Source organism: Anopheles funestus, chromosome 2RL (genome assembly GCF_943734845.2).
Source record: "Anopheles funestus chromosome 2RL, idAnoFuneDA-416_04, whole genome shotgun sequence".
NCBI classification, from domain to species: domain Eukaryota; kingdom Metazoa; phylum Arthropoda; class Insecta; order Diptera; family Culicidae; genus Anopheles; species Anopheles funestus.
In genome coordinates, this window is record NC_064598.1 from 80,648,288 (window position 1) to 80,674,593 (window position 26,306).

Here is a 26,306-nt window from a genome sequence, read left to right on the forward strand (position 1 = left end):
TACACACTCAAAAATAAATATAATTAAAAAACAAACATAAATATTTCTTTTTGTAATGTAATAAAGCTCTTTGCACATAACGGACTTAAAGGTTTAACGACTTTTACCTGTTCAAAATTCGAATTATTTTAAAACATATACAAACCTTGATAAAAGTCAAAATTATATCTAGAGCAGTTCTTGTTCGAAAACAGGTACCGGATCTTCGAAAAAAAACTGTCTGGTGTGAGTGCGTTTCGTAGCCGCACAGCACAAGCTGTAATTCTTGTCTGAACTATTTCTTTCTAATTGTGGCTTCAAAGTGAACGGTTGTGTGGTGGTCGAGTTCCTGATGGCAACTTTCGCAACTAATAGGAAGCTTGTCCGGTGGCCGCTTGTTGAAAGGTGACACAGAGTTGTAAGTTACTAAAATGAATACACCGGTGGAAAATAACATCACGGTTGAAACGAACGCTCAAAGGTTTCCGAAGCAATCTGCTTTCAATCTGGGCGACGTTGTGACCGAAAGCGCTAAAATCCTTAGCGAGGCCGAAAAGGCCAAACTGGAAGAGCAGAACAAGCGCATGGTAACGCCATTCCAAGCACTGAAACTCGAACAAGAGGCCCGCAAACATTGGGATTTGTTCTACAAGCGTAACGAGGATCGGTTCTTCAAAGATCGACACTGGACGACGCGTGAGTTCGGCGAGTTGCTTTCGGGCGAAGAAGATCCAGCCGGAAGTGGTTCTTCAACGGCGCAGATCAAGAGTGCGGAAAGTGTGAAAAACACCGCAAACAACAAAACGCTCCTCGAAATTGGTTGCGGTGTTGGAAATTTGATATTCCCGCTGATCGAAGACGGACATTGTAATTATTTTATCTACGCGTGCGATCTGTCACCACGTGCTGTTGAGCTGGTGAGAAAACATAACCTCTACGATGAACGGTACATGAAAGCGTTCGCCTGCGATATTACCACGGAGGAAGTGTTTGAAACGCTGACCGAAGGCAGTCTGGATATAGTAACGCTAATCTTCGTACTATCCGCAATACATCCGGAAAAGTTTTCCTCAGCGGTGGCTAACATTTACAAGCTGTTGAAACCGGGTGGCGTGGTGCTGTTCCGTGACTACGGGCTGTACGATATGGCCCAGTTACGATTCAAGCCGGGACACAAGATAGCGGAAAACTTCTACATGCGGCAAGATGGTACGCGGAGCTACTATTTCGCTGAGAAGGAAGTATCGGAATTGTTCCGAAAGGCCGGATTTACGGTGGCAGTGAACAGTTACATCCATCGGCGCACAATAAATCCGAAGGAGAATATCGATGTGCCAAGAATATTTGTACAGGGCAAGTACAGCAAACCAGACGCTGTTTGAAACACAACGCCTTTAGGTGCAGATCCTTCCGAAAGCGCCGTCCGGACAGGAATGGATCTACTTTCTCGAAGGTAAGCCACGTGCACATTCTTGCAACACCTGTTAGTTTCGAATGATGATTGTTCAAGTCATTTCTATGATCGTAATGATTATATTAAAGAACGGCCAGCTGACGAAATAGTTTTTTTTATAATTAGATAAATGAGTTCATAAATGTACGCAATCTAATTATCGTTATTCGCTTTTATTTACTTTGCAGTTCGGTACGAATCAAACTTAGTCGAATCAATTTTTTGGCGTAAAAATGCTGTGGTCCTGATTGAAACACAACAGCTTTAGGTGCAGATCCTTCCGGAAGCGCTGTTGAACACGAATGGACAGTGATCTATTTTCTCGAAGGTAAGCCACGTGAACATTCTTGCAACGCCTGTTAGTTTCGAATGATGATTGTTCAAGACATTTCTATGATCATAAGGATTATATTAAAGAACGGCCAGCTGACGAAGTAGTTTTTTTTTAAATCATATAAAGGAGTACATAAATGTAAATCTAATGATCGTTTTACGCTTTTATGTACTTTGCAGTTCGGTAAGAATCAAACAGCCGAATCATTTTTATGGGGAAAAATAATCCTGTGTCCTGACTTTAAAAGGTGAGTTATCAAAAGAACTAATATACAGCCAATAAATATACCTAGTTGATGATAACAGTGTATCAGATGCATAATGATCGATAGCTAACTAATATACGTTATACCAAAAGGATGCTGATTTCTTGAAGTTTACATTTAAGCCATGCATGTAGCGAATATACATTCTAACATTAAGGCATTTCGTTTGTTTTCAGATTAACGTCTACCTAGGGAGTTCCCCACCACCATTTGGTTCAGGAAAGCCCAGTCCGTTCTCAAAGGGTGAGTGTCAATGATTACATATCCTTTCAAAAAGGATTTCATTTCAATTAAAGAATTTTGTTTTACTGATGACATATAGTTCAGTTGAATCAACTATGATAACTAAACTGCATTTAGTCTTTCGCTCCTAACTGATAAAACAAAACAAATCGCTGTTAAAGCCTCCTTCTTTTGTGAGTTTTCTATGTGTATTAATGAAAACGTTTTGCTTCTCTTTTGGCAGCAAAGACCGGGCGATGCAGGAGGTTGATTTACACATCGAGGAATGATTGTTTCGGAAGATTGAGGACGATGCGCGTCGTTCCGTGACTTTCGGTGTGCTTAATTGTTCAACTAAATTGTAATTTTGACAATAAAAATGAAAGACTGCTATTAAGTAAATTTTCGTGGACGTATTAAATGTATATTTATATGAAAGAAAAATAATAAGTATTACAATCTTCAGTAAATGGATGTCGGATGATAGTTCATAATAATTATTTTAAGTGCTAACGATATTCTTAAGACGATACTGCTGTAGAATGGACACATTCATTTGCATGTGAGAAACTTCCGGAAGGACGCTACCGTACCGCCAGCCACCTGGAATGCAATTACGCCCGTAATGCAGAGCATCAGGTACGAAACGCTCAATGTGACGCCGAACAGTGCATTCGCGTTTAGCAGCGTCATGCAGGACACAAACAGATGGCTTGCCACTACGTAAACAATGTGATAGTAGTTTTTCACATCGCAAGCATTGAAAAAGATAACGCTCCAGAACGTGTGTAGCAAGATCATGGCAAGCGACTGGGCGGCACTAATGAGCATAAAGACGTCCGAGCTCGCCTTCAATCCTACCGTAGCCGGACCGACGGAGTCAGCTAGAATGTTGACCAAGGAAAATGCACCGCTTATGATGCCGAATCCAAGCCCGGAAGCATACGACAGAATGTGTCGATAGTCGGCGATTCGTACAATGTCCGTCACTTCCTGCAGGCCGTTCTCCGTCTTGCGAAGCACTTTGTACATAAGATATCGGAATCCTTCCTGTAAACGAATGGCGAATGAAACCCGAATCAGGAATGACTCATAGACGAAGGGGGTTAACGTTGAACCGGAAGAACCAACCAACCTGAATGAATACGGAGCATATCAAACCGAAGGTGAGCTTCGATGTAATGGGATGAAATGCTAGCCACACCGTGGAGGAAAGAAGCAACGATACCAGCCAGAAGAATGAGGCTGCTATTAAAATGATGATACGTATCGGGTCGTGTGCTATCGTCAGCGCAAACATTGCCACCGGGGGCCCGAACGCTAGGAAGCTGCAGCCGAAAAACTCCACTACAGTCATGTTTCTGTTTTACTTCGCCACTAGTTGCTATTTGCACACCAAAAACTACCGCAACGCGTTCGTTTGTGCGAAACAAAACCACCGATGGTTGTGATTTTTTGGACCGTATGCAAAGGCAGCAAAATTGTAAACAAATGAATGATTGAGCTTGTGTCAAATGTTTTCCAGCGCTGTCAGTCAAGCAGGCTGCCCGTTTTCGGGGAAATGTCAAAACACAACAAAAGAATGGGTTGACGTATTTTGAAAAAAGTTTTGTTGTAAAACGCAATAAATTTTTGCTGCTGGTAAACGCTAGTGATGGGGTTTGCTTTCTGGACGGAAATATTCACTTTGCTCGTTGCAGGGTTGGGACGTGCTAGCCGTTTGCCTGCGCGTCACGATGAAGGCGAACGAGGTGTGGAACGCCGTTATGAAGGGCGACATGGAGAAGCTGCGCCAGCTAACCCATGCGAAGGCACCGAGACCAGACTTTGGCAAACGGTTCGATAATCACCACTGGAACATACTGCACCATGCCGTTGTAAGTCGCAATCTGGACTGTGTGAAGCTGGTGGTGGATCACTTCCATCCCGAAACGAACGCGCGCTGCTACGAAGGTCTCACACCACTGGCACGCGCCTGTGAGCAGTCCGTGTCGGTCGAGATTGTTAGCTACCTGTTGCGTGTGGACCGAAGTGTGGTAAATTCGGGGGACACTGAAAGCATAACTCCGCTGCACTACGCCGTGTCGAACGATCGGTTGGATCTGGTAGAGCTGCTCATTGCTAACGGTGCCGATGTTAACTTGATCGATTATGCGGACGAAACAGCACTGCATACAGCCGCGTTCGATACGGGCAACATCGAAATTTTGATCTATCTCCTGTTCATCGCCAAAGCCAAGTGGCAGTTTCTTCCCGATTCGGACGATTTCAATGGAATAGATATATTTAGTGCAAGGGGACCGTGTTCGGCCCGTAACAAGGTGGCTTGTTTTAAAATTCTCTACAACTACGAACATCCGGACCATATGTATCGCCAGCGGTACTATGTAAACGATATCCTGAAGTCGGCATTGCTAAGCTATCGCTCCCAGTCCTCCCTGATCCCGTATTTCATCGAAACGGAACTGAAGTGGGAAAAGCAGGCCCGTGTTCGCACTTTGTACGAAAGACTGATTCCCGACTATGAGCTCCTGGCAATGTTAGTGCTGTGCGAGTGTGGTCCAGTAACGAGTGAGCGAGAGGAGCTGGAATATACGTGGCCACTAGTTTGCTGCGTTTCCTTGCTGACCTCCGATTTGGTACGGTTGTTAACATTTTTCATACAAGGCGATGCGAACAGAACCGCCGAAACGGTCTCAGCACTGTTGGTGGATTTAGTAGATTTTATTAAAACCTCGCTAAAAGTTATGCGACAAACGTGGCAAAACATAATGCCCACCGTTTTGCAGGAAATTCATGCACTGGAAAACGTAAAGATCAATTCAGTCCTGTACGATCAGTACCGTAAGGCGGTGGATAGTCTGGCGTTAATGTACGGTCCCGAAATGGATGCACTCGTTAAACATTTACTCACGGAAATTGTTCCCACAAAGCTGGACATACTGTTCCCCTGTCTGAAGTATTGCTCTTATGGCTTCCTGGCCCGTAGGATTAGTGATACGATCGCCAAGAAACCATTGTACCAGTGGCTTTTGCATCGGTTTGGCACATGGAAAGCGATAAACAGTATTATAGGTAAGCCCCAGTTTGAGCTATTCTCGCTAAAACGTTTGGCCCGGGATACCGTGCGCGAAACTGTATGGCGCCACATGAATAGGCTGGCGCCGGATAAGGTGCACATTCTCAACCAACGGTTGCAGTCACTAGAGATACCGAATGAAATGAAACTTTATCTCGTCTATAGCGACAATTCCTCGATGATGTACTTCGTGATGTAGAATGCATTAGTTGGAGTTGGGCGAGCATTTGAATAATTATCACTGCATGTAATTCACGGTACCGTGTATATGTGTGTTTGTTGGCTGTGTATGTGTTAACGCCTATCGGTAGGCAACAGGCATTACCGTATGGGATAGCAAGACTAGATCCCCGATCAGCTCTGATCAATAAAATTGTACTCCACCGCATATTATATCCACCGAGTTGAGATGTTTTTAACGACTCGATACAGCTTTTTTAACGTGCTGTTTTTGTTACATGGCTTCATTTTTACACAAAACAAAAACATGCCAAAATGATGCTTAAATCGTGAGGCTAATTAAATGATAAATGTTTACGAATAAATAAATATTTGCAACTGTTAAAAAGGCAACAACTGTATTGTTAGTTTTTCACCTGGAGAATTTCAAGATGACACCTCCTTACATATTGATTTATGTTATTAGTGCACAATAATGATCATAATCAAATGGTTTTTAGCGAAATCGTCATAATTGTAACGGGCTTACCCATTCCTCTTTCACACAAATTGACATGAAAATTCCAGGATCGCCGTAAAGCACGTGGATGCATAGCATAAGATTTAAAAAGTTCCCGCCATTTGCATATCGGTGCGTCTTCAAAAGTGAACCCTGCAAACCCTGTAGTGATCGCCTACTTTTGCTTCCCCAAAAGTTTGGGATTTTAAACGGCTTGATCAGTACACACAAACGATTCACAAAGGGCAGTTGAACTACTCCAACACATTTGAATTAATCCACCACGTTACCTAGCAACCGTTGCTATGTTCTAACGTCAAACACAAACAAAAACCCTACACTAAACGTGAAACAAAACTCTCTCAAAACATCCACGGAAGATAGCACGTAAACAACGCTAGTGAAGCAGTCGAAATAGTTCAGAGCGCAATAATGAACGAATCTGTGAGTGCAAAATCGCCGAAAAAACGTCGCCCCAGACATCGGTATCGTCGACGATCGTCCGGTAAAGAGATATCCGTTCGAGGTAAACCAACCACTTCGAAAACGTTAGCAAAGGTACCATCTTCACCACCGGTGCAATCCTCCTATGAAGTGGAACGCGAACGGAAGGTTCGAAAATCAAAACTAGATCCCACGTTTGTCCAGGAAGAACGGGAAGTAATAGCGTCCCTCGAGCGTTTAAATATGGCGTCCGAAGTCAACGGTGTGAACTCCAAGCCATTGCTACACGAGATTGATAGGGCGATTCTTTTTTTCACTGATACACTACCGGACGAAGAATTCTTCGATGCGGAAGACACGGAGTCAGCTGGTGCTCTTCCGATTGAATCGAATGCCGAAGAAGCGTACAAGAAAACACCTTCGGCCCGTTCATCGTCTTCCAATGAGGCGGACACTCCTACCCATCTTGCATCGTCATACTTCAACACGGAAGAAGGGACAACCGTGATCATACCTTGGAAAACACGAAGATACAGCTTTTGCGATGAGGAGCTACTGTACTATCAGCCAGCGCGTACGTTGCCCGAATCCCGTGCGGTACTAGAGGAGATATGTGTCATCGATTCAAACGATTCGGCACCGGTTGAGCAGGGCGGAAAAGAACATCCTGCGCCCATGGGCGATAAGCCGTGCGTCAGTTTGGCCAACAAGAATCGGCTGATGAATCGTCTGCTCGAGGAAGAACAGGAGGAATGGTTCGATGCAAGCGGAGAAATGGTCGATTTCCGGTGCTTTCTCGAAAGCAAAACACGTGTGCGTGGTTATTGCAGTAAAACGTTTATTCCTTTTTTCGTGGAACCGATACCGCTTGCCAAAACGCTGGACCGTTTACCGATGGAACGTACGGTGAAAATTCTGATCGGAAGGGTCCGTTTCGATGCGCATCCTTCTTTTGAGGAAGTGGTGCGACTGCGTTTACGTTTGGAGGAACTGTACAAACAGTATTATCGCGTGAGAAAGCTAAATCGGAAGGAAGCATTACAGACGAAACTGAACGAACTTCGAACACACGGTACCGGAGAGTTGCATGAACAGGACGAACCGATCGATTCGTTTCAAATCAAAATGGCACGTCGAGAGTATAGAAATCTCGTCTATCAAGAGATACGTACGGAGCGTCTACTAGCGAAACAACTTCTGGAACTTTGGGAAGAGATAAAGGAAAAGCACCAAGGGGAATGTGGATTGAAGATGTCGGTTAATAGCCAAGACACGGACGAGGAACGTGATGGTAGCGAATGGCAGGAACGGTATGAGCTGGAGCTGAAAGAAACGCTCGAAGAAGAGCAGGAGCTATATCTTCGCGATAAGCACGAGTACAAAGCGTATCTGCGTGATCTGGCACTCGAACAGCAACCGGACACGTCGGATTCAGCACCAACGTTGCAGAAGCCTAGAAAACCGGACACGTCGAGGCTTAAAAAAGAGTTCAAAACACTGTTCGATGAGACTTTCCGTGCTCCTGGGGAACCTCCGGTACATATTGTTTTGCGGCGCGATCCAGATGGTGCCCGAACGGGAGATCAAAGCGGACACCTATCCGGACGGGAGTTATTGTTTAAGCTGAAACTGTTCATTGACGGGAATCACGTAGCATCGACTAAGGCACGCCACTTTCAGTTGGATGATCGTACGATGATCGATTTCAATACCTCCTTTTCCATCAAGCTGACGACGAAGATCCCCGACACGATCGCACTGCATCTGTACGAGAAGAATCGAATGATGCTGAAAAGCATGCGGGCGGAGATTTTTCTTCCCCTGCCCGCTACTGGGGAGCTGTATGAGGATGTGGACTCTGTGGACTATCAGTTTTCGTCTGGTAAGCCGTACCAGGCGCAAAGTTATACGAATGGTACGGTTGAACTGAGAATTGGTTGGTTGGAACCATCGGATGGAACCTTTCCGAGTCCCAGTCAACGTCGCACACTACCAAAGCGAGTTGTTGTGCCGAAGGAATTGTTACGCCGTTGGATCGACGATCGTGCTTTGGAAACGGAGGACGAACCCGATGCCGACAGGGAGGCAGATTTGCTGCGGGTATTGAGAGATGATGGTACACAGGACCGCAGCCGACGCCCGTCGAAAGAATCTATCCCGCTGGAATCGGATGAATCTGAGTTTCATTTCAACGAAGATAAGCTTGCGTTCTGTACCGCTGAGACAATAGAACAAAACGAACGGCTTATACTGCTAAGTAAACGGTTCCAGCGAAGTCTTAAATATAGGGACGCTAAATTCATTCCTCAAACTGAACGTGAACTAGCGATCGCGGTTTCCTCCAAAGAGGACGAAGAGCAGATGAAAATCATCGATGAAACGCTCGGTACGGATCCGATCGATTTACAGCGACACCGTGGCAAGCGATACCTGCAGAAGGTGTACGACATCATCAGCAATCACTGTCGGGTGCTGAACCAGGACAAGATGAACAATGCCAATCTGTTGGTCGGTGGCGATCAGGTACCATCGTTCGGATCGCTTAGCTTAGCTTTCCTGGAGATATTCGGTCCACGGCGTCCACTGAAACCGTCCCGCCGGTCGCCCAACAGCCGGGCATCGGTACGGGTGAGCGATGTGACACGGTTCAAGATTATTGTTACGATCGTTCGTGCGTTTGGTATACCGATGCGTATGGAGGACTATCAGAGCGGATCGATTGGTCGGCGGAATAGCAACATGTCCTCATCGAATGGGCGATTTTGTAAGCTACTTTGGTGGGCAGCGGTTTTTTTTTGGCTTGATTTAGTATTTTCATTCTTTCTCTTCTGGTTCAGCTTTTCGTACATCTAACGTACGACCGTACATAGCGGTATCGTTGAAGGATCGCATTTTCCGTACCTCAACGGCTGATGGTACGGCACCGACATGGAATGAACAGCTGGAGGTACCGCTGGATTGTAGTACCGATCAGATACGGAAGCATTTGCACATCGATCTGTACGACGAGTACATGGAAGATCTGCTGGAGGATGACCGAACCCGACCGACCGAGGTGTACCAGCGCATTTCTAGTCGATGGCTAGGTCAGTTACGCATCCCAATCAGTACGATCTATCTGAACCAAAGGGTATGTCCAAATGTGATGCTAATGCATCGATACAGTACTAACGGCTAGTTTTGTTTACAGCTGGAAGGAACGTTTGAGATAAAGACTCCGCCGATTTTATTTGGTTACGATCGTCAAATGCAGGATCATCAAGCAGGAGAAATTGTGGATAGTTATGGCAACCCAATAGGGCTTATTGGCAGTGGAACCGGTAGCAGTTTGCCGGATATGCGTGAATTAACACACGTGACGCTATTCATCAGTCTGGAACCATTGATCGAACGACCGACGCTCGATACGGGCAGCTTGGAGTGTGTAGAGCTGGAAAGGATTAAGTCTCGTATCTACCTGTGGTATGAGGAGTACCGACATGAGTTCCCATCGCGTGCTATTGTCCCACCGATGGTAACCTTGCTGGGAGGTAAACGAATCTGTGCTACGCGTCTACTTGGCCCATTGCCAATACCGTTTCCGATCGACGAGCTTACCGAAACCATGATCCGGCGGTATGTTTCGCTTATTCCCATCCACTACAGCGTGGATCCATGTTCGCAGCTGAACGGGATATGGCTCACTAACAAGGTAACTATTGCCTAACCGATGATTTCCATATGACGAAGTCTGTCAATTGATTCTTTCGCTTCGCAAATAGGAAATTCTTACGATGATGTGTGGTTCACCGAAGGATATGGGTGTTTTGCTGGCCTGTTTCTACCTGCAGCTAGGCTACGAGGTTTGGCTCATCTTTGGCAATAGTGTCCTGATGGGTGACACAACCTTTGTGCTGCTGCTAGAGGGAGGAGAATTTTTTATCGTCGATCCTTGCAGTGGCAAAAAGTATAGCTCCACCGACACTTACTGTCCATTGAATCGGATCTACCTGATTGTGGGACAGGATAATATTTGGGGTAACATTCAGAAGGAGAATCGTGTGTTTCTTACGCAGCTTGATGTGCGCAAATCCGGATACTGGCGTACGTTGTTTAATCGCTTCCATGAACCACCCGCTGGATGTGTGCAGGAGGTATCCTTTCCCTTTAGGGAGGCATTACCTGCGAAAGAGCTGCAGCGTGCAATTGAGCGGAAGCTAATGCGAAAGATCGCATCATGGCGTACGCACCGAAAAACGGTTTGGAATCGGTAAGGCAAAAAACAAAAACAAAATGGCTTAAGGACATGATTTTTTTTTATCGATTTCAGCTTCATCAGTGACCATCTTCGAAGCACCCTGATAAGCCTGGAGCGGGATACTTGCTTGGAGACGAATACGGAACGGCATGGTGAGACGTTTAGTCAAATGTTCATATCGTATAAGGTGCATGGGTTCCCTATCAATTTACCGTACAATAATTTATCCACAATTGTGGCCCATGTGAAGGGTACGGGGATACATCTGAACTCGGAAGCTACGGTGGAATTTGGGCTTGGCGTTTACATCAAAGATTATCCGTGCAATGTTTATTCGGTTTGGATATTTCTTATGTCGCTTGTACCGAGGGTTTAGCATTTTTTGAATGTGTGTTCATACTTACATACCTTTTTTTCGTTTCTCGGCCGCTATAATATCGCTATGTGGATGCTTAACAGAAGGGTCTACAAGAAATGTTTGTCCACGATCATCTTGTTCCACCGCAGGCTAATTCTCTCTCGTCTGATCTATTTTTGTAGTCGATCTATCAGTACTTATAAACTGGGTTGTCTTCAGTTCAGATGTCTGACTTTTCTCATGACGTGAATAGTCCACCAGAACTTGATCGCACAACCGCAATAACTGGATGTTCTGAGTCTTGTAGTATAAATAATGATACCCAACGGAAAAAAGGGCGAATGCAGTCCTCAGATTTCTAAGTACCAGAACATAAGCAGCAAAAAACCCAACCATGTCTTTCCTTTTTAGACTATTGAATAGCGTTTAGTGAATATAACTTTCCAAAAGAATTTCCAAAAACCAAACGCTAACGAATAGAAAGAAAATGAAACACACACACGCCATTTTATTTTGGGAATGATGAATTGTCTATTTTTCTCGTTTATACAATGATTTTCGAGTTTTGTTTTAGTGTTCCTGTTCTTCGTTGCGAGTTCTAAAACAAACGAACCTTCTTAATTTTTGGACATTAGGTGAATCCCTTCGGTTTTTTTTTTATTTTCGCTTCTCTGTCTGTGATTGAATTTTTGTTTGTTTGCTGCTAGCATCCAACCGGTGTATTCACACCACAGAACCATAACCTTCGCAACCTCATGGTAGGTGATATTGTTGATAAAAATATAATTCTTCATTCCTTTTTGGGGTTTTCTCAACCTCAACACGGTCTATTTGAAAGGGGAGCCGAACATCTATCGTATGATGAGCACTTGAAGTCGAAGCGGTACACGATACACGTAATGTTCGTTGTGTAAAATATATATAGGTGTACCACGTGTGAAATGATCTTTCGCTGTTTTGCACAAAATTTTGCCCAAAAAACAGTGTCGAGTAATGGAAAGAAAAATGTAAACACCGGTGCTTTCGAGTGAGTGATAATAATGATATCAATCGTTTAAAAGTTGGGTGCGAATAAAGAAGGTTTGAGTGGAAAAGAAATGGGTAAGAAATGGGGTTCCTACTGATTCCCACCGGTAGAACCAACCAATGTTGTAATCTTCCCGCTTTGGTTGTTTTGCTGGATGTTCCGTTTGTTCCAAAGTTTGATAACAACGGATCACGCATATAGTACGCCTACGACAATATATGCCCTCACTCACATGCTTACGTTACATCAAGATTTTCTTATTCAGCTTGCGCTTGCCCTTTGCTTGGCTTGTGTGAAGTTAGTTTCGGTTTGCTTTCGATTTTCTATTCAATCATTTTCCATTCTCGTTGTGCCAAACTGCTCAGCCGACGGATCGAAACAAACAATGCAAATGGAATAGACACCACTAGTACGGAGCTTTGTCGATGTGTGGATTTTGTTTCGCTTTTGTTTTCCTTTAGTTATGTGTGTGGTTACTAGTTTCTTGTGTCTCCGGTGCTAGAATTTATAGGGAACTATATTGTCTATACATTAGGCACTTCACCCTATATAAATTTGATTGAAAAACCATTTTTGTTTTCGTCTTCTTCTTTTTTTGTTCCTTACACCCGATCGACCCTTTTTGTCGGTCGATCGGTTTTGCTCTACCTGCGTTATGTTTGCTTTTACTCGCATTTTTACGTTTTGTTGGTGCCATTCTCTTATGTCCTGTATCATGAGTTCGCTAGTGTGTTTTGCTCGTTTCACTACTAACGCTTCCACATATCACGGTTCTCCAAACAGCGCGTCTACCTTTTCTGTCTAGACTGTCCCTATCGGCATGTTTGTAGCTTTCCGCCATTCGCCACTGTATCGTTTACCAAGTACTAACGTGTGTAACAAATCGTTTCAACATCCAGCCTGGTGTCCAGAGTTTGCAATCATCACTGTACCGTTTTTCTTAGTTGTTTCGGATTTTTTGTTTGTGTCCGAAAGCAAGATCACCACCATTCCCACAATGTTTTGATTTTGTTTATGTGTTTCTTTTGTTTTTTTTTCTTCTTCGACATTTTCAAATTGCTTATGAGATTTTTGTTTGTTTATTTGTTTTTTTGTGTGTGTGTGTGTTTTTGCTTACTGTCGTACATAATGAATTTCCACCAAATATACAGCGGCACAAGGATACATTGTATATTGATGCCACAGGCCATGATTATGTTCGGTTACATGGTTGACGTCAAACGGTTAACAACGGGGGGGGGTTTTTGTTTCTCTTTTCATGATTTCTCCAATTGTATGCATTTAATTCTTATGAATTACCTAACAAAAGGTAAGTAAATTTTAAAAATAAATTAAACAATGTACCAGTTACAAGTTTTTTTAATTGAGAAAAAAAAACTACCAAAGTTGTGAGTTATATGTCGGATTTTTTTTCTTTAAATAATGATCTTTTCTTTTTTGGTTTGAATCCAATTACGGCGCTCTACGGTACGTTATGAGCCTTCTGCCTTCTGCCTTCTGCTGCTGTACCGCTGTACAGTTTGTTTTTAAATATTTTTTTTTCATTTTCCAGCTGCTTTAACCATCATTTTCATTAATATTTCTGCTTGCTATATACAACACCAATGTTGTAGGAATGAGATTTTCTGTTATGTCTGTTAATTGTTTTTATAGTTTCGCTTAAATCTTTAATGCTCTCTGTCGTTTAACAAATCTATCTACAGTATGGTTGTGTGTGTATGTGTTTCTTTTTATTTCTTTTCTTCTCCTTCTGTGTTTTCGTTTACCTTCTTTTACTTTTCACTACTCCTTTCCGAAAATGGTTTTCTGTTTTCATCGTCTTCCGTTTCGATAAATGGCTATGGTTTTTTTTGTTTATTATTCCTATGATTAGTTGCTTTTACAATACTACTTCAATGGCTCAATCGTTCCGAATGTGTTTCTTTCTGTGTTTATGAGTCGTTTCCAGTTTTACGCTCTGTACTAATGTACATCGTTACGCTCCGTTACGCATTTAAGTATCATTTTGTTGTTGTTGTTGTTGTTTTGTAAAGTTTTTTGTTTCTTTCCATTACTGGTTGTCGTTTTTTTCTTTTCTTTTTGCTATGTTTGCTTCTTTCAGTAATACTTTTCAATCACATTTATTTTATTACCCGAAACGAAACATGCCTCGTTTTACCCTGTAAAAATATTTCCTATGGCCGATTCGGAATTGGATTGCATGGCAGTTAAAACGGAAATGGTGAAAACATCATCTAATTAACAACCTAGCGTTTACAGCTACTATCGCACTGATATCATCATTTTTGGGGTTTTCCGTGTTTTTACGTTTATCACTCCTTGCGCACATACACTCGTGTCGTTTAAATTTTGTCTTCTTTTGCTACCAGTCTAAAAAAAAGAAACAAAACAAAAACAAATCTAAATTATCAACGTTTTTTTTTATTATTATTATTTACGCTAAAAAGAAACGATCGTACATTCGCAGAAATGCTAAACTTGTACCCGTGCACATTGCACATTGAGGCCTTTTGCCTTCCGTTTGTTCTCTTTTTTTTATCCTCCGAAAAAATGTACTATCTGTATTCGTGTTACTAAAAAATCTACTATAATGCTTACTAGTTGTCTTAATCTGCTTCGGCTAAATTACGTGCTCGTTAGCATCTTCTCTATTCCTTTCCAATTGGTTTTTGTTTGCTTCGTTTTGTTACTACGATTTTGTGAACAACTTTTTTCCTTTACCGCTCAAAATGCTTCGCTCTTTAGCGGTACGCCACACGGTAGTTGTGCCCCCGCGCACGCTACAATTTATCAACTTTAGTACTAAACGCTGACGTAGCGTGGTGTTCGCTACGTTAGCAAAATTCTTTGGCAGTATTTCATTAGTTTCACACTGGCACCACCATCTATTTTCATTCTCGCATACCCCACAATTGCAATTGCTTATCTCGATGAACCGCACATGGAATGCTTCAAAATGGGGTCGTTTTTGTTGTCATGTGTGTGTGTGTGTTTCTGTGGTTGTGTGCAATCGCGATTTTGTCGTTTCGTCGATTATTATTACTCGCAAAACTATCTAAAAACTAAACTATGTACACTTGTCAGACACGGTGCCCCAACGCGTAACCTTCGCCCCCATTCATATACGTGATCGTGAGATCGTGTTGACGTGTTGAATTTCGACTAATTATAATAAGGAGGGTATAACATACAAACGTTTTCCTAAAAGACTAAACATTTCTTAATGCGTTCGTATGTTTCTTGCTTTGAACATAATGGACTAAAACAGTGTTAGGGAACTGAAGAAAAAGCTCTAAAGAAATTCTAGTACAGTGCAACACGTTGCATAGATTATTATGATAGCTTAAATGAAAGGTACATTTATCATAACTTATTTGTAGAGGAAAACATGGTAAGACCAACTGTTAAACAATGGGCAAATAAGAAATTTGCTACTCGGTAGCTGCAAAGAGTGCGTGCACTATTCACTTGTGCGTTAGTACTAGCTGCTTGTCTCATGTAACAGTCTGCAGGATTTAAGCATACTGGTCCTTATGGTAGTGTCGACGTGATTGAACAAAAAAGGGCGAAACGAAAGAAACAGTATTTTTTTTATTGTGGTATTTTTGTTTTGGTTTAATGTACCGAAACAACGTATATAGTACAACATCTAGAACACTTGATTAACCTGAGTATTGTAACGAATCGAAACTGATTGAAAATTGAAAACTGGAGAAAAAAAACATAAAACACATCTAATGCACGAATTATTTACTATCAAAATGGGAAAAAGATAGTGATCAAAAGAGATCAAGAAGAAAGAGAAAGAAAGAGAACAATTTTAAGTAGACAAGCGTGTAAGCTGCGTGTATGGGCGTAGGAATGTGGCGATTTCTGTTTTTATTACTCGGCGTGTTTATTACGTTTCATTCAAGTATTCACTGAGGTGCTATGAACAGTGCTACGTTTAACAATGCTACCGTCTGTGACACCTTGTTGGACATGGGTCGCCCGTATTGTTCGGGTCCAATCTTCTTGTGATATAGTGGTTTTGTGATGCGCGCGTCTGGATGTATATCTTCCTTTTGTTTTGTTGTGTGGATTATTGTCGATTATAAGTGTTTTTTTTCTTCCCTCCTCTTCTTCCACTATTAGTTTGGTGTGTTCCACCGCAAACATATAAACACTAAACGAACAAATGAACAAAACAAAAACTCACTAAAACATGCAACGAAGCGAGATAAACATCTATTGCTTATCAATTTGGGGTTTCTGTATTGCTGGAATTTGTGTCTATCATTTCTTTTTCCAATCGAATCATTCGTTTTGGAGATACCAATGGCGAACGACGACGGTTCATTCACGGTTCTATTATTGTCCCAAGGATCATCAGAAATTGTGCGTCTTCAAATCTCTAAGTAATTGTGTACTAAAACAAAACAAAATATTGCAATTTCAAACTTATGTTCACGTCTCTATCTGTGAAGTATAATTCGAGCACAATTTGCGAATTCTTACTAAGCAAAAGGGAGAGAAACAAAAGCCCGAAAGATGATCGGTACGTTTGCAGCTACTAACAGCAACTTGTGTATTATTTATTGGACGGCAGATTATGGAAAGAGAGAGAGAGAGAGAGAGATAGGCAGAAAGAGAGAGTGAGAGCGCGCGCGAGAGAAAGAGAGAGTGATAAAAGAAAAGATGAAATGTCCTAAATGATTGATGTAACTTAAAATGAAGAAAAGTCACAAAACTATCGATATCGTTTCTAAAGTTTCGCAAACGGTACCACACCTATAAGCAAAATGCTACATGTGAGTAGTATACGTCGGTAGTAGATGAGTCGAAAAACAAAAGTACAAATCTCTCACAGAGAAACTACACAGTTTCGTCGTCGATCGGTCAGTTTCCTTCATCCTTCGGTTAGCAAAATGTGCACTATTTTTTTTTTTAATTCTTCTACGGCGGTTCTCTACAATTTGCACTGGCTCCATCTAGCGGAGAACAGCAAAACTGAAACGGGCATTGCAGAAAAGATGTCGGTACAAAAATATATGTATTTATATATCATTCTTCATTTGCACACTGGCTGTCTACTACATTTAGTATGGATGAAAAAAGGACGGACGCTAGAGTATGTTTTGTATTTTTTTTGGGGCGTTTTCTCTTTCTAACCGGGGAATACAGTCCAAATTCGAATAATTCGAAATCGAACGTGTGTGCAAGGATGATCATCTAATCGTAGTAACCTTACATGGATTGTTCATAATAGTGAGAGCAGAAGAAGGAGCACAAAAAGGGAGAATGGCAGAAAGCGAAAAACAAAAAATCTCACAATGCTACTCGAGAAACCGAAAAAAAACCCCGTTCGGACACTACCACCACAATCACTTAGTTGGACACGAATGGTCAAAAACAATTGGTACTAAATCTATTTTCACTTTAGTGGATCTTTGAACGTACCGAAATTAGTGTTTTTTTTTGGGGGGAATTAGTGTTTTTGTTTCTTTACAGCGTTTTGTGTGTATTGTGTTTAGTTCGATTTGCTAGAATGTCTGTCAGTATACGTAGCTGACTGGAAGCAAAACCCGCACCAATATTTTTTACCCTTGGCTATTTAAGAGTCGTTTGCTTTTATCTTCGTTAACAGGTGCCTGGTGCGCTTACCGAGATGGTAGAACAATTAAATATTGCACTTTAAAACACGCTCTATCGTAGTAGTCCTTTTCGGGTGTTCGGTGTGACACCGAACCCGTTTTGTTTTGTCAATGTGGTCGAAAAAATTTAACGACATTATATCGTCTGTAAAATGGGTTTTTTTTTCCACCATCGGATAGTCGGTTGTAGTGGAGTATTCTTTTGCATGGTGGCGCGATCAAATGTGTCCACAGGTAAGGGTGCTTTATGCTTGAGAAAGCACACCGTTCCTTGGCGTTGCTATGTACTGTAATACTTATAGGAAATACTTAACAGACACAAACGTCCCTAGAAACGGAGAAACCAACGTGTGTACGATATTTGATTTGATAAAAACCCATAACACCACGATGTGTATTGCACCGATCGGTGTTTCTGTGAAAGGTTCGGGACGTGTTCCAGTGTTCCAGTGCTGCTAGCATCACGCACTGGAGTAGTCGAGTGAGCGGGATGACGGACCCGGCAGTGCATCCTCGTCCAGCACGAACGTCGGACTTTGCCGGGAAGTTGAGGCTATTGGTTGATAGTGATAACCCTGACGATTGCGGTGATTAGATTTCTGCATATTACCTAGGGTAGGTCGCTGATTATACGATTGGTCGGGACGTTTAACTACAAACCGTGGAGGAAAAAGAGAGAAAGAGCAAATGAAATAGGAAAAGAAGAATAGGAAGATTTGAATAGCAAGATCACTTACCTGGTATATAAGGTTTTTGGTTACACGTTGGAGTAATGCTATCACCCGTTTCCATTTTATTATAGCTGCGATGGTTGGACAGATCGTTCGAAGCCGTCGTGTGGTTGTGGTTCGTTATGTCATTACTACAGATGGGGCTCAGTTCGCGCTCCTCCAAGCACATGTCGCTGTACTCGTCGATCACGTGTCGGTACTGTGATGGACATTTGGTTAGTGCCGCCAGTATGCACGCCTCGATCGAGCAGATATATCCAAGTATCTGAAGCGAAAGACGAAAATGCTCACCATGTCTCCACCTTGTTTTGTACATTGATTTTTCTTACAACTTACCGCTGATATGAATAGTGTGTCCTTGGAGTGCTTTGGCACCCACATGAATTCTTCAGCGAAAAATACCATATGTATTAGCAACGATGAACCCACAATAAATAATAAACCAATCGTCAGGTACATCCATGCATTCTGGAGAGAAAAAGAAGGCAGACATCAGTTGACGACGTAGTACGTTGATCGGTGTTTTTTTAGCAATATGATAATGTCCGATTACTTACCAACCTTCCCCAGTTGAAGGGAAACATTAATGCTATGTGTGAGATATCCAAAAACAGCATCAAACAGGTTACTAACAAGGAGAACAGGGCACAAAAAACCTGCAAAATTGCATAGAACGTCCATTACCGATCTGACAAAGCTGTGTCGACATACGTCCTTCATCCCAAAAGCCCTTTTAGTTCAAGTTTTCCGCCACTGTTTTCCATTAAAATCATTTAAAATCTCTCTCTTTTTAACAATGTGGATCCACTCTAATCGAGCGGTACATCAGAATTCCCTACTTCATATTATCCGGATGCCACTCACTAGCACATCAGCACCATCATCATTAATCCTGTTACCCGCGTGTCAAACGCTAAACGTGTCAACAGCATGCTTATCAAATAAAGAGGGATTTTAGTGCCCTCTTTAACTCTTGCTCGTGGTTTGTTTTTTTTTTTTTTTTCGTTTGCTGTCGTTAGTGTGTCCACTTACCATCAACCGCAATCGTCCAATCAATGGCAGTAGAAACAGACCGACCTGTACCGTGCCGGCGGAACACTCACAGGCAAGACATGCGGCGGATGAGACCTAGAAAAATAATGTCGTAACACACATACATACACACACCATTAGGTATTTGGGTCAGATAGCTATCAGTAGGGGAAGTGGGGGATATAAGGAAGTTCTTTGGGGAATTTTTTTGTCCGTTCTGTGTCTCATGGTACGTACCACCAGCAGTATCCGCACGATGCCGGTCGGGCTGGTAAGATGTGAGGCGTCGCAGTGCAGCGCAACGCCCCACGGTAACGGTGTGTTCCCTATCCTTTGACGGTAATGTGCATGCGAATCCCAGGACGTGCACGTGCCGATCGGTGATTCGAGCGATATGGAAAGCTCCCCTGCTCTGCTGCCAGCTATTTCAAAGTCCTGCGAGACAAAAGTGGACATCAGAGGGGAAGGATGGAACATTTAGAAACAGGTGGAAAAGATTAGAAAGAGAAAATGTCAAAAAAAAACGATTGGGAACCGGGAAGACATCACCGGGTAGAATCATGAAGGAGGTGGGATGGAAAGAGCAAGACGAAGATGAATACCTGGATGTCCTCCAGCTGACAGCAGGCTGGTTCGAGATCCCGTATTTCGTCCAGGAGGAACTCTATTTCGTCCGTACCGTATAAATCAGAAACTGACGGTATGTAACGTTGGGGTGGTTGCATCTCCCGTCAGGGGGCCCTCCCCCATCACCGTACAGGATACTGGTCCGGTTGCCAAAGCTGGAAAAAAGGCGAAATATTGCCATTACAGACTGTGCCGGAAATGGGAGAACACGTTTAATTAAGCATTGTGCACCCATAACATGGTGCGGACAAAAGGGGCAGTAGTGGACACGTGGGAAAAACAGGAACCCTTCAAGAAAGGTGGAGAAGCACGGGAAGTTGTTGAGTGACATTCCATCCCGCGCATCCCCCCCACCCGCAGAAATGTTTTGAAGTTTTAACAAGGTGAGCATAAAAATAATGAAATTATTTCATCCGATGACAGCGACGACGACAACGACGACGAATTTGGAGCTTGTGAAAAGCTTTATGGTGTGGTCGTGTTTTCCAGTATGCAACCTATTAGTGGAAATGATGAACAACCCCTTTTCATTTTCCGGTTTTTGCAGCTGCCACTGTCATTTGTGTGGTGAATAAATATGAATGTACACGTTACGGGAGAATGGGCAATGCATACCACATTTTTTAGCAGGACGAAGCGCATACTAAACGGGGTGGCTTTACATAACAAAGCTTCTCTCCCTGTGTGTCAGTGTGTGTGTTTGTGTTTGTGTGCTGTAGACGCAGCGCTATTGTGCGCTTCGTTGTGTGCGTTCCCGTACAAGGATGAAACACTAGGCGCCTCCATCGTGTCCGTTTGCTGGCGGTGGTGAACGTTAGCAAAAAAGTGAGAGTTTAAACGCGTTTCATTACCCACCAAGGTGAGAGCAGTAGGCGCGGAAATATTATTCACCCATCACCACCCACACGGATATATGGTAACAGCAGCAGAGTGAGATGAGCAAAAGGTGTGAAAACTGTCGTTACAAATGGGAGAAAATGAGAGAATCGCAACACGCGAGAGTGAGTTTCAATTAATGAGAAGCAGACACAAACAGAGAGAAAATGGAAAAGAAACGGTTTTGGAGAAAAAGGATGTGGGAAAAGCGAAATGGTGGGAGAAAATGTCAGCGTACAACGAGGAACGACAGAAAAAAGACGAAAAGCAACACACACACACACACTTTATAAGGTGTCACGAAAGCGGAAACCCACGAAAAGACAGGCAGTTTTCGTTTTGCTGCTGGTGGTTTGATGATTGATTTCCCCTGCTCCGGCATTACCCACCTAGGGTACATCACACATGCTGCACCGTACGGAATGCTTTAAATTTAAAAAAAAAACACACACACACACAGCCACACACACAAAGTTGGATCGCACAGCACTAACACACACAAAGCGTACCGTGCATAGATGATGAAAGGGACAAGATAGCAAAACTTGTTTTTTTTTTACGGAATTGAATAAAAAAAAAACCCACTACGGTTGCGGAATGTAATTGGCACCAGAAATTGCAACACACCGGAGAAAGACACCACGTGCCTGTAGCGCACACATACACAAACACACAAGCAGACGCGCGAGTTCCGCTAAAAGCATGCAAAGAGATCGATAATCATCTAGCGAGATTCATTGGTAAGAAAATCAAAGGATTCCATGGAAAAACGGGGCACATCGCACTACGAAAAGGACATCAGCAGCAGCAGCAGCAGCAGTCGTAGTAGACATCGTCGATGCGTCTACTCACAGTCCACACATACACGTGCGTGTTTTTTTTGGTTGTTGGAAGATTACGCATACTAACGCACCTTCTTTCCTTCTAGTGTTCGGGTTTCGTATGAGAGTTTACACGCATATCTACATCCTGGAATGCGAGCGTGCTACGAGCAGAAGGTCGAAATGTTACTTCACACACCACGATGGCGGTGGTGCAGATGTTACAGTCCGGGTACGTGTTTCCCCGGGTTCTTCGCATCCAGCACAAGGTATGTAAAGGGGGAAGTTGCGGGAATGGTTAGCACAAGATGCGGGGAATGAGAAAAAAAACAGAGATCATGCTTCTTATGAATGAAGCACCACATCAATTGGACGCAATGGTGGTGAGTGACCTACAATTTCCATTCCACACTTCCTTTCTCCTTCCTTCCTACTCGCCCAATCGGATGTCCTTCTTGGATCAATTTTCCAAGCCCCCTGAACCCCACCACCGTCACCAGTGTTGTCGCCATCCGTTTTTGCCATCCATCGGCAAAGGTTCCTTGTGGCACGTTCGGTTCTGCTGCTGCGGTGGTCATAAATGACGATGAATGATGTTATGGTGCGCGCGAAAATTGTTCCACCATCACCATTCGCCCCAGTGAAGCAAGCGAGAGTGTGCCACACACAAACACACGGCGTCAAACACCAGCAGCACGAGACGACGGTCATCAATTGGTTCTCGAGCGCGGATATCCTTGCGTTCTGGAAGATCTTGCGTTTGCACCAAACGCCACATTTAGTAGCTCCACTTTGCATTTTTCCACCGTTTGTCACTGTGTAAGAATTTTCCCTTTTTGTACGAAATTTTCACGCACACACATACAACACGTAGCGTAGTGTAAGCGTGTGTATCGTTGTATTTTTTTACAGTGTGCTATCTGGTAAGGGGCGAACTAATCTCCGTTTGCCATTCCGCACCATTTCGCTAGGTGTACTAGGTCAATGGGAACGTGGTCGGCCGTCGGAAACGCCACCCGTATCAAACCCCCTAACCGAAGCCTCGACCGAATAACTTTTCTCCGCATCTTTTAATCAGCTACGACTAACACACATACAAGCATGTACACTTCCTTTTTTCAGCAAAAAAATAAAACCCCTGTAAAGATCTTGTGAGGATGCGGACATTTGTCTCCCACGCGCGTTACCTACCGCAAAACAACAACGCAAAAAAAGCAAAAAAAAAATCCGTCCACCACGGAAAAACGGAAGAAAAATCACGAATCACCGGAGACGTTCCACTGCTTGACACACCGGCCGAAACACCCACCCGGATACCGCAGACAACTGGGGCCCGTTTGCCCAGCCTGCGCCCAGGCCGTTGCTGCTAAACTTTTACTCCTGCGGCACCAGCAGCAGCTGCTCCCGTGGTCGAGTGGTCTGGGGGAAGACCTTTTTCCTTCAAGTTTCCCGCAGGATGAAACGACTGCCATCCATCACCTCTACTACTCCACTGGCCGACACACACACACACACTCACACACACACTACTAAATGCACGCACAATAGCCTTAGTAATTTCTTCCTTGTTTTTCGTTTCTTTTATTCCATTTAGCACCAGCAAGTGAAATTCGATCGAGACATGGACTGTTGGAAACAAATTCCTGCAGCGATTTCACACTACAATCGAGCCACGGCCACTATAACCACCGCCGACCACCGACCACCAACGGTGGTAGTACCGCACCGATGTAGATGAATGAACAACGAGGACAACTCCGGATAGACCACCAGCACACCAGTAGGGGACGGTTTGTCCTACGCTCGTTGCATTCCCGAACCAAACTGCGGATCCGTCACGAAACGGGTACGTATACGCTAGGCAGACAAATTTTGGGACACAAAACCCTCTCTTTCTCTCTCTCTGTGGTTCGCGCTCACCCTCTCTCTATATCATGAAGTGTGCCGCTCCCGGAAAATGTCGAATTTTTGGCTCCTGGCGTGTACAAGAAGGCAGCATAAAAAAAGGGAAAGATAACTGGTGCGTTACGTGCGTCGTCCTGAGATGCGATGATATTAGATTGTCCATGCGGTGCACATGCGTATAGCGCCCTGTAACGTTCTTCGGGGGCCGATGAAGTAAAGAGACCGGTTACGTACTGTCGTGGAATTGGGTAACGAAACGGGATTTAAATGGCCCGTTTCTAGTGGACAGGTGAATTCAACTTGATTAACATATTTTCCATTACCTGCTTCGACGACTTTTGTTGATTTCCTTGGAAAAATAGTTGTGCAAATATACACAACTAGAATATATTGTAGGCAAGAATTCTTTACCGGTATAATGGAATTTGAGTGACACGTAATACACAGCAGCACAGTTCTGCTTCCAGGTACAAACGTTTTCAGTATACTGAGGGAAGTTGAATTTTTAAAACTCCCTATAAATTGATCGATCGCTGTCGATCGCATTACAAATAACATGGAGACAGAAAATCTTCATTTGCTGTTCGCGATTAAAGGGCATACATAAACTATAAATTAAAATGATTATTCAACAATAGAACAATATTATTTGTATATTATTGCTCTCTAGTAGAGATGTGCAAAGTCAGTAATAGTGCGATAGTGAGTTGAAAGGGGAGTTGAAATTTAGCAAAATTTATAAATTGATGTATTTTATTGCGAATTTGTTGAAATAAGTATCTTTTCACTCAAATAATGCTTTAAACTAAAAAAAGAATAAAAAATTCAAAAAAAATTTCCACTCGAAAATTTCATAAGGGGTACCCCTTACGTTTTTTTTGAGAAATTTTGCAAAAAAAATAAAATTGATTTTTTTTAATGCCAATTGGTTGTAATAAGTTTCTTTTCACTCAAATAATGCTTTAAATAAAAAACAGAATAAAAAATTATAAAAAAATTAAAAAATTAGAAAATTTCATAAAGCTCATTTTTGCGCCAAGTTTTAGCTATAACTCGGTCGGTATCCAACGGATCGCCAATCTTTAACCTGTGGTCGATAGATGGCACCAATGGCTACATTTTTTTCGTGGACGGCCATGCCCTCAGATGTCTGTGCCAGAAGTTATGCGAGGAACCAAGTTCCTTACCCTGTTTGAGAAAATGTAAAATTTTCCTCATTTTTGCACCAAATTTTGCCTATAACTCGGTCGGTATCTAACGGATCTCCAATCTTTGCCTGTGGTCAATAGATGGCACCAATGGCTACATTATCTTCTTGGACGACCATGCCCTCAGATGTCTGTGCCAGAAGTTATCCGAGGAACCAAGTTCCTTACCCTGTTTGAGAAAATGTAAAATTTTCCTCATTTTTCTGCAATTCAGCAAAATTTTTAAATGTGATATATTTTAATGCGAATTTGTTGCAATAAGTTTCTTTTCACTCAAATAATGCTTTAAACTAAAAAAAGAATAAAAAATCAGAAAAAAATTTCAAAAAAATTTTCCACTCGAAAATTTCATAAGGGGTACCCCTTACGTTTTTTTTGAGAAATTTTGCAAAAAAAATAAAATTGATTTTTTTTAATGCCAATTGGTTGCAATAAGTTTCTTTTCACTCAAATAATGCTTTAAATAAAAAACAGAATAAAAAATTATAAAAAAATGAAAAATTAGAATAATTAGAAAATTTCATAAAGCTCATTTTTGCGCCAATTTTTAGCTATAACTCAGTCGGTATCCAACGGATCGCCAATCCTTAACCTGTGGTCGATAGATGGCACCAATGGCTACATTATCTTCTTGGACGACCATGCCCTCAGATGTCTGTGCCAGAAGTTATTCGAGGAACCAAGTTCCTTACCCTGTTTGAGAAAATGTAAAATTTTCCTCATTTTTGCGCCAAATTTTAGCTATAACTCGGTCGGTATCCAACGGATCGCCAATCTTTAACCTGTGGTCGATAGATGGCACCAATGGCTACATTTTATTCTTGGACGACCATGCCCTCAGATATCTGTGCCAGAAGTTATTCGAGGAACCAAGTTCCTTATCCTGTTTGAGAAAATGTAAAATTTTCCTCATTTTTGCGCCAAGTTTTAGCTATAACTCGGTCGGTATCCAACGGATCGCCAATCCTTAACCTGTGGTCGATAGATGGCACCAATGGCTACATTATCTTCTTGGACGACCATGCCCTCAGATGTCTGTGCCAGAAGTTATTCGAGGAACCAAGTTCCTTACCCTGTTTGAGAAAATGTAAAATTTTCCTCATTTTTGCGCCAAGTTTTAGCTATAACTCGGTCGGTATCCAACGGATCGCCAATCCTTATCCTGTGGTCGATAGATGGCACCAATGGCTACATTTTATTCTTGGACGACCATGCCCTCAGATGTCTGTGCCAGAAGTTATTCGAGGAACCAAGTTCCTTACCCTGTTTGAGAAAATGTAAAATTTTCCTCATTTTTCTGCAATTCAGCAAAATTTTTAAATGTGATATATTTTAATATATCATAATAATATTTAATATATTTAATATTTCTGTTCTGTTGTCAGTGTATGTAGCC

General features: G+C 42.6%; 6 protein-coding genes and 1 non-coding gene across 7 annotated transcripts; 5 read left to right on the forward strand and 2 right to left on the reverse strand.

Annotated features, from left to right (window-relative positions):
- Positions 1-255: 255 nt before the first annotated feature.
- On the forward strand, positions 256-2,655 carry LOC125763738 (tRNA N(3)-methylcytidine methyltransferase METTL6). Its single transcript, XM_049427174.1, has 5 exons — positions 256-1,432; positions 1,621-1,760; positions 1,946-2,013; positions 2,208-2,274; positions 2,498-2,655. Exon 1 carries the CDS (start codon positions 411-413, stop codon positions 1,359-1,361), a length of 951 nt encoding a protein of 316 aa, XP_049283131.1. The 5' UTR covers positions 256-410; the 3' UTR covers positions 1,362-1,432; positions 1,621-1,760; positions 1,946-2,013; positions 2,208-2,274; positions 2,498-2,655.
- On the forward strand, positions 2,332-2,417 carry LOC125766684 (small nucleolar RNA snR60/Z15/Z230/Z193/J17). The gene has a single exon (XR_007418693.1). It is a non-coding gene; the product is annotated as a small nucleolar RNA snR60/Z15/Z230/Z193/J17 (small nucleolar RNA).
- Positions 2,656-3,744, reverse strand: LOC125763739 (gamma-secretase subunit Aph-1). The gene is made up of 2 exons (XM_049427175.1): positions 3,389-3,744; positions 2,656-3,303 (listed from the first exon to the last, which is right to left on the reverse strand). Exons 1-2 carry the CDS (start codon positions 3,608-3,610, stop codon positions 2,806-2,808), a joined length of 720 nt encoding a protein of 239 aa, XP_049283132.1. The 5' UTR covers positions 3,611-3,744; the 3' UTR covers positions 2,656-2,805.
- A 57-nt stretch (positions 3,745-3,801) lies between these two features.
- LOC125763735 (uncharacterized) lies at positions 3,802-5,908 on the forward strand. The gene is made up of 2 exons (XM_049427168.1): positions 3,802-3,894; positions 3,954-5,908. The coding sequence occupies exon 2, from the start codon at positions 3,990-3,992 to the stop codon at positions 5,529-5,531; it is 1,542 nt and encodes a 513-aa protein (XP_049283125.1). The 5' UTR covers positions 3,802-3,894; positions 3,954-3,989; the 3' UTR covers positions 5,532-5,908.
- A 199-nt stretch (positions 5,909-6,107) lies between these two features.
- LOC125764848 (coiled-coil and C2 domain-containing protein 2A) lies at positions 6,108-11,527 on the forward strand. The gene is made up of 5 exons (XM_049429471.1): positions 6,108-9,219; positions 9,293-9,585; positions 9,646-10,146; positions 10,217-10,704; positions 10,765-11,527. Exons 1-5 carry the CDS (start codon positions 6,444-6,446, stop codon positions 11,066-11,068), a joined length of 4,362 nt encoding a protein of 1,453 aa, XP_049285428.1. The 5' UTR covers positions 6,108-6,443; the 3' UTR covers positions 11,069-11,527.
- A 29-nt stretch (positions 11,528-11,556) lies between these two features.
- Positions 11,557-23,395, reverse strand: LOC125764844 (uncharacterized). Its single transcript, XM_049429467.1, has 8 exons — positions 23,107-23,395; positions 20,076-20,255; positions 19,711-19,908; positions 19,474-19,569; positions 18,999-19,097; positions 18,778-18,909; positions 18,448-18,706; positions 11,557-18,362 (listed from the first exon to the last, which is right to left on the reverse strand). Exons 2-8 carry the CDS (start codon positions 20,196-20,198, stop codon positions 18,172-18,174), a joined length of 1,098 nt encoding a protein of 365 aa, XP_049285424.1. The 5' UTR covers positions 20,199-20,255; positions 23,107-23,395; the 3' UTR covers positions 11,557-18,171.
- Positions 21,195-23,531, forward strand: LOC125764846 (uncharacterized). The gene is made up of 3 exons (XM_049429469.1): positions 21,195-21,843; positions 21,905-22,066; positions 23,392-23,531. The coding sequence occupies exons 1-3, from the start codon at positions 21,738-21,740 to the stop codon at positions 23,529-23,531; spliced, it is 408 nt and encodes a 135-aa protein (XP_049285426.1). The 5' UTR covers positions 21,195-21,737.
- Positions 23,532-26,306: the final 2,775 nt, after the last annotated feature.

Bases quoted from the DNA above. Each gene is read 5' to 3' on its own strand.
- LOC125763738 (XM_049427174.1), top strand. From the start codon at position 411: ATGAATACACCGGTGGAAAATAACATCACGGTTGAAACGAACGCTCAA.
- LOC125763739 (XM_049427175.1), bottom strand. From the start codon at position 3,610: ATGACTGTAGTGGAGTTTTTCGGCTGCAGCTTCCTAGCGTTCGGGCCC. The intron at 3,304-3,388 runs GTTGGTTGGTTC...ATTCGTTTACAG, and splicing joins TATGCTCCGTATTCATTCAG to GAAGGATTCCGATATCTTAT.
- LOC125763735 (XM_049427168.1), top strand. From the start codon at position 3,990: ATGAAGGCGAACGAGGTGTGGAACGCCGTTATGAAGGGCGACATGGAG.
- LOC125764848 (XM_049429471.1), top strand. From the start codon at position 6,444: ATGAACGAATCTGTGAGTGCAAAATCGCCGAAAAAACGTCGCCCCAGA. The intron at 9,220-9,292 runs GTAAGCTACTTT...CTTCTGGTTCAG, and splicing joins CTCATCGAATGGGCGATTTT to CTTTTCGTACATCTAACGTA. The intron at 10,705-10,764 runs GTAAGGCAAAAA...TATCGATTTCAG, and splicing joins CGAAAAACGGTTTGGAATCG to CTTCATCAGTGACCATCTTC.
- LOC125764844 (XM_049429467.1), bottom strand. From the start codon at position 20,198: ATGCAACCACCCCAACGTTACATACCGTCAGTTTCTGATTTATACGGT. The intron at 19,098-19,473 runs GTAAGTGGACAC...GCAATTTTGCAG, and splicing joins TTGGACGATTGCGGTTGATG to GTTTTTTGTGCCCTGTTCTC. The intron at 18,910-18,998 runs GTAAGTAATCGG...TTTTCTCTCCAG, and splicing joins CCTTCAACTGGGGAAGGTTG to AATGCATGGATGTACCTGAC.
- LOC125764846 (XM_049429469.1), top strand. From the start codon at position 21,738: ATGGAAAAACGGGGCACATCGCACTACGAAAAGGACATCAGCAGCAGC. The intron at 21,844-21,904 runs GTGCGTGTTTTT...CTTTCCTTCTAG, and splicing joins CTCACAGTCCACACATACAC to TGTTCGGGTTTCGTATGAGA. The intron at 22,067-23,391 runs GTATGTAAAGGG...TATTCCATTTAG, and splicing joins TTCTTCGCATCCAGCACAAG to CACCAGCAAGTGAAATTCGA.